We start from the raw sequence: 6,469 nt of genomic DNA on the forward strand, positions 1-6,469 counted from the left end.
GTGCAGTACTGAACGATCTAATCACACCGGTGTGATCGTGTGAAATATCAAAAAAAAAGTTTATCCGGCTATTTTTTGTCTTTTGAAAGCGGCATTCAAAATCCACTTGGCACAGAAATCTGAGGGGCACGTTCCCACTAACTTTGAATGATGACGCCTCTGGTGAGCGTCTGTGTCTCATATAGCTGGTCTGTAGAGTTAGTCAAGTCTGCTCGTCTACTAGGTGAAGGGGGTAGTGTGTCGGAGCTCCGAGAGGGAGGCGCACAGGAGGGAGAGAAGGAGGAGGGGAGGAGAAAGACAGAATGGACAAAAGTTGAGTGGAGGAATGTGAGTTTGTCTGAAGGGGGAATAAAGGCGTCCTGATGGGAGTTTTGAAGGCAAAAGGAAACTCTGACATAAAAAAAACGCGTCGTGATTCCAAAAATAACACAACTGTGGTTGGGAAACTCTGAAGCGCTTTTTTTTTTTGGCTTTAGGTGCTCCAGCAGCCTTTTTCACGTTCGGGATTATACTAAAAAAATTTGAGCTTAAAGAAGGGGGAAAAGGAACTTAAACTTTTTGCCAAGGAGTCTGTTTTTGCCCAAGAAGAATCGCTCATCTGTGGAAAGTCGAGGCGCAGTCTGAGCTCTCTTAAGCACCGAGCGATGCGTTGATGATGAGATCCGTCTCTGATTCACACACGAGTCCGACACCGAACCGGAGCACGAAACCGAGCGCAACAATGAGCGGGTCGAGCTTTCTCGCTCTGTTTCTCACGACACTGATGCGCCTCGGCTGCGCGGAGCTGCTGTCAGGTAAGAGATACCACATCAGGCTTACCAAAACCTGTGTAATTCAGAGCATTCACCAGGGCTGAATATAGTAACATATAATCGTTGTATTGTTTCAGGGCATACAGTTGTCTGAAAAAGTTTTTACACACTCTAGGAAAAAGAAAAAAAAGTTTAAATGCCATTGTAGTAGATAAGTATCACTTCGCAAACAACGTATTTCACAAAATAAAGTTTCAAAAAATACTAAAATGTAATGTTTGAAATGATAAAACAATAAATAGTGTTAAAATGAAGATCAGTCCTTAGTTAAATATGATAGACAACGGCTGTGGATATCCTGCTGTTTACTTGAGAGGAACTTTTATATTCACTAAAATAACCCTGGCACCAAAATAAATGTAAATAATTGCAATTCAGATAAATGTATGTATTTCTGAGAAAAGCTGAAGTTTTAAAAAACCTGTGGTCTACTGTACAAGCATCTTTTGAATCTTATTTATCGTCAGTGCATCTTATTTTGGGGCAGACGGTAACAAACAGTAAAAGACACTTGACAGTATAGTTCACTCTGATGCCCCGTGTCTCTATCTTTGCTCTTTAGCTAGTTGAGGAGAGCTGTGTGTGTTATTACTTTTCAAAACAATGGGACTTACTGTTTTCACCTGACAGAGAAAAAAAAAATCCTACATTGAAGGAGGGGCCTTGGGGATATCTGGAGATAAGAATATCTTATTTTATCTTAGAACACCCTAGCAATGCCCTAAGAATAACACTGCAAGACCCTAGCAACCAACCAGAACACTTTAGTAACCGCATTGCATCGTAACAGAGGCTTTTGCACAAGCAAGCATCGTTCATATTTTCCGTCTACATTGTCTTGCAGAAGATAATGGCTTTAAGTGATTACCAGACAAACTTACAGTCTACATGTGTCTGTGAGCGGCCCTTATGTGTGATGTGAAATTGAGCGAAGACTCGAGGCGTGATGTGATGTCTGGCACACTGGACACTTATCAGACTCTCACATCGAAGCTCTCTGACTCTGAAGACGGGCAGCCTAAACACGCCGCGTGGATGAGGGATTCAGAAGGAATGTGGCTCGGGGGCCATGCTGAATCAGATCAGACAGGGGAAATGATGGATTGAGTTAGGGCCAAAGGGATGGATGAGGGGGTGAATTTAAATAGAATGGAATAAAAAGAGGCACGGGGGACTGAGATGGGTGGAGAAGTGAAAACAAAGGAGGAAAGGAAGAGTGATTTGTGTTAGTCTGGTGATAATGGTAATGATAATGGAGAGGGATGTTTGCGGGGCTGCTTCTCCTGCTGGTCAGTGGTTGTCGATTTTTACTGATGATCATTGACACTATAACATTTTACAACACCTTACAAGATAATGTTAAGGAGGACAGCCTGCTCTCATTCTTTATTTGTAGGTAATTCTACATAACATATTTATGTACAAAACATACATTTTTGTTCTTTGGATAGATGCAAAAATGTACAATATTGAAAGCAACTAAAGTGTAAACATCATTACATATTTACAGCTAAAGAAACAAAATAATATTCACAAACTTTAACATTATAGATATTTGATAGTTGCACTTTCACAATTTTATAGATACATTTTAGATCCCTTAACCCTACTCAAACATAAAAATAAACACTTTATAGAGAATATAAAAATATATAGGCCTGTATAATGGACAGAAATATGTAGACCTGCAATGACAATTTTAGTAACAAACAATGTCGAATTAAAAAGATATCTTCACATTTTTTGCTTATCCCACTCCTACCTCTAAACCTAACCAAAAACCATTTAAAAAAAAAAAAAAAAAAAAAAATATGTACAATATAAAGAAAAACATGACAAATGCAATCACAAAATTGGAAAAAAACTAAACCTTTTCTCGACCTGATGTAATTTGCTTACAGGGCGGGGAGAGGTGTGCAGGATGCTACACTGACCTTACTGGACCTGCTGTATAAACATCTAGTAACCATGCAAGGCTATTATTTGTAGATTTATCTTCTGCGTTCAACACGATCCAACCAGGCTAGTTGGTTCACAAGCTTAGGTCGAGTTTTGGTGTGGATGCAAGAATGGCAGCTTGGTTACTAGATTTCCTTACAAATAGGTCTCAGAGGGTAAGGGTTAATAGCGTTCTGTCAGGCCCTATAACTACATCTGTTGGCTCCCCACAGGGGTGTGTACTTTCTCCTCTCCTTCACATCCTATACACAAATGAGTGTCATAGTCAGCTTGAGAATCGGTACATTCTTAAGTCTGCTGATGACACAGATATTGTGAGTTTGTTGGCTGTTGAGGAGAGGGAGCATGGGCCTATTGTAGAGTATTTTGCAAACTGGCGTCAAGAGGCTGGTCTACTTCTGAATACTGAGAAAAACCAAGGACATGTGCATCGACCTGCGGCGAAATCAGGCAGCAGTTCCATGTACTATTGTTGAATTGGTCGAAAGTTATAAGTACCTAGGTACTATTATATAAAATAAATTTAGCAGAAAATATCAATAGACTTTATTGTCTGCGGAGATTAGCTAAATTTAAAATTGATAAGACATTGATGATTGCTTTTTATAAGGCATATGTTGAATCGATTTTAACTTTTTCATTGATTTGTTGGTTTGCCTCTTTAAAGGTCAAACAAAAGAATTCTCTATCAAAGGTTGTAAGTAACTGCAGTAAAGTACTGGGCGTGACATTGCCTGGGTTGTCAGATTTGTTTGACATTCAGGTGATAAAGAAAGCGCATCACATTATATCTGACACATCTCACCCTCTTTATGATTCATTTCAGACCCTCCCCTCAGGATCCTTGTATAGGGCCCCTCTAGCTAGAACAGATTTAAATTTTCATTCGTTCCATATGCTATCAATTTGCTTTATTCAAATAGGAAGAGCTAGTTTTTTCATCCTTTTTGAATGTGCTATTAATGCTGTGCATTTGTCTGTCTTGTGTGTGGTGAACTCTATCATACTGCAGATCAAATTGCCCCTAATGGGGACAATAAAGTTTTTACAATTACAATTACAATTTTTACAATTTTATTAATTTTGTTCATTTACAACATTATTCATCAATTTTTACAATTTTCATTTATTGTGAAAATCTCAGAAGTGGTACTAAAAGTAATCCAAATGGCGATGTGTTGCAGTCGCAGTACTCTCTAGTGCAGTGCTTCTCAATCCTGGTCCTGGAGAACCCCAGCACTGCACGGGTTCCACGTCTCTCTTATCTGACACACACATGCGAGGTCTCTGAGACTTTACTAATGAGCTGATGACTGAATCAGGTGTGTTTGATTAGAGAGACATCTAAAGAGTGCAGTGTAGTATTAATAAATAAGGATTTGTACACATTTGGAAATATAAAAATAACATACATAATAATAATTAATATTAATAATAAATAGTTTTAGAATCAGTCAATACACCAGTATTACATGTTTCAGTGTATTTATATATATATATATAAAACAACACCTTATGTAAAATACATTCAAATCAAAATTGACCTTTATTTCTTTGTTATTTATTGCAAATAAAAAGTCGTATATGGGCCACCTTTTTCAATAAAAGCAGTTGTTTCTGGATTGTTTCTTTTTGTTGAGTAGACAGGAATGCAGAAGTTTCTTCTTGTTGAATACAAAGTTTCAAATTAGGAGAGTAAAATGGATTTGAAGCAGCATTTTATGATGACTTTACAGCCCCAGATTCAAAGGGAGGCTGCAGAGAAAGACAGTTCAGGTCAGAGCTGACCGCCCACTTTCAGGCCTTCATAAAGAGATGTTTAAAAGAGCTAGTGAAGCTAAAAGCTGCTGTAGCAATATAAAGAAAAAACGAACCATGACAGGAGGATTTAGTGGGCCTCATTTAAATATCAACTTGGGACAAGCGTCTCTGCATATGTGTACGTGTGTGTTCTCCTAAACCTTCCCTGAAAGACTGACAGTGTCCACATGTTGTTTGTCCCATTCATATCTGAACACACTTCGAATGGACTGAAAGGAATGTTAAACTCTTTAAAAAATAATCTTGTAACTTAAACCTCTAAGTGTATTTGTGAAGTGTGCACCTGAATGTGAAATTAATACGTTTTTTTTTTTTTTTTTTTTTTTTTAATGAGCCTTTTCCAAAAGACAATCTGATTTCTTCTTGAGAAAGCAGGCCCACGTAGATGAGATGCCATGTCACTCTGGACTAAATAATCTTCATGGAGTCAAAGGTTAAGGGTCAGGGCAGCGTCTGACAGCCTTGAGAAGATCTTAAACTGGAGTTATTAAGCAGGAAGGAATTCGGAATGAGTTGCATCATCCGTAGCGAACCTACACGGAACTGGCCTAATGCTGGATTACACGCCTCTGCTATCTCTCCGGCTTCAGCTGCAGAGCTTGTTATCGGCTCCATGCCCACACGGGAATTTAAAACATTTCAGTTCTCCAGGCAGATGGGCATGCATGGAGCCAATAGAAAGTGTTGAACAGAGAGCTGATGTCCCGTCCTGCGCTCATAAAAAGTCCATGCGAGACAGGGCTGTTTGTGTTTGAATACCTCCCCTACAAAATCAGTTAGCTACACCACCCCAATGGCATTGACAAGGAGGTTTGACTGATAAGTCATGTGATGTTTACTCGTACTGCGAGACAAGGGAGCAAAAACTCACTTAGACTTAAATGGAAGGGCTTGAGCCATATCTTAAGATGAAAATAGCATTGATGGACTCATAGTGACCACTAAGAACCAGGGTGGTCCTCATTCCCATCACACCTGGTTCAGCTCATCTGTGAGACTAGTAATGGATGTGTCAGATAAGGACCAGGGTTGGGAACCACTGATGTAGAACTGATCTAGTTTTATAAAGGCGTGATTTGTTAATCTTCAGAAAAGATGAACAAGCCCTCCAATATGATGACCAGCTCTTCAAACTACAGCCAATAACATACCATTAACACAAAGCCCAAAAAAACACCATTTTGTGGTCATGTAACATGGTAGTAGTTTGGAGCACCATGTAACGCCGTGATGTGGCAATTATTCAGCACCAAAGTACAACACATTTGTTTAATTCAACTGCTCTTCAAAGCAAACAGAGGTGATGGAAGTTAAAGTGCTAAACCAGACTTTACTGTTAACCTAATGGTTTCTCCATGATTTCCCTGCACTGTGTAGGGTTACATTTCGTGGAGAGCCCTAAGAACGTGACATCCTCTCTTGGGAAGCCAGTGGCTGTCCAGTGCGTCCTGCGAGCGGACGGCGAGGGCCAGGGGCCGCTGGATGTGCTCTGGCTGAAGGAGGGACAGCAGCTGGAGTTTGCCGACACCAACCAGATGCAGTTACCCGAAGATGAGAACGGCTGGCTGGTTATTAGTGAACTCAAGTAGGAATACATGTTTACACTGTCCATGATCAGTGCTGCAGAAAGCTAGCATGTTACGTTATTGCCTTAATGCCTAATAAAGTATTGAATTATGATATCTCATGAATTTGTATGGAAAGTAGTGTGATAGGTTTGCTTATGTCACTTTATCTCCCTGGCAATTTGCTGAGACTCCAAAATACAAGCGCTAAAATTGGTTTGCAGGTATATTTTCTTTTGTGATATGACTCTTTTGTCAGTAAACTTGATTTTTTTAATTATAAAAATTGGTAACACTTTAGAACAGGGATAA

General features: G+C 39.4%; 1 protein-coding gene across 1 annotated transcript in view; it reads left to right on the forward strand.

Moving 5' to 3' along the window:
• Nucleotides 1–234: 234 nt before the first annotated feature.
• Nucleotides 235–6,469, forward strand: part of LOC109093148 (tyrosine-protein kinase receptor UFO-like) — a 54,268-nt gene continuing 48,033 nt past the window's right edge. Inside the window, exons 1-2 of the mRNA XM_042738927.1 lie at nt 235–794; nt 5,970–6,177. Coding sequence (XP_042594861.1) covers nt 653–794; nt 5,970–6,177 — 350 coding nt within the window. The 5' untranslated portion in view covers nt 235–652. The remainder of the gene's footprint in view (nt 795–5,969; nt 6,178–6,469) is intronic.

Source organism: Cyprinus carpio, chromosome B15 (assembly GCF_018340385.1).
Source record: "Cyprinus carpio isolate SPL01 chromosome B15, ASM1834038v1, whole genome shotgun sequence".
Classification (NCBI taxonomy): Eukaryota; Metazoa; Chordata; class Actinopteri; order Cypriniformes; family Cyprinidae; genus Cyprinus; species Cyprinus carpio.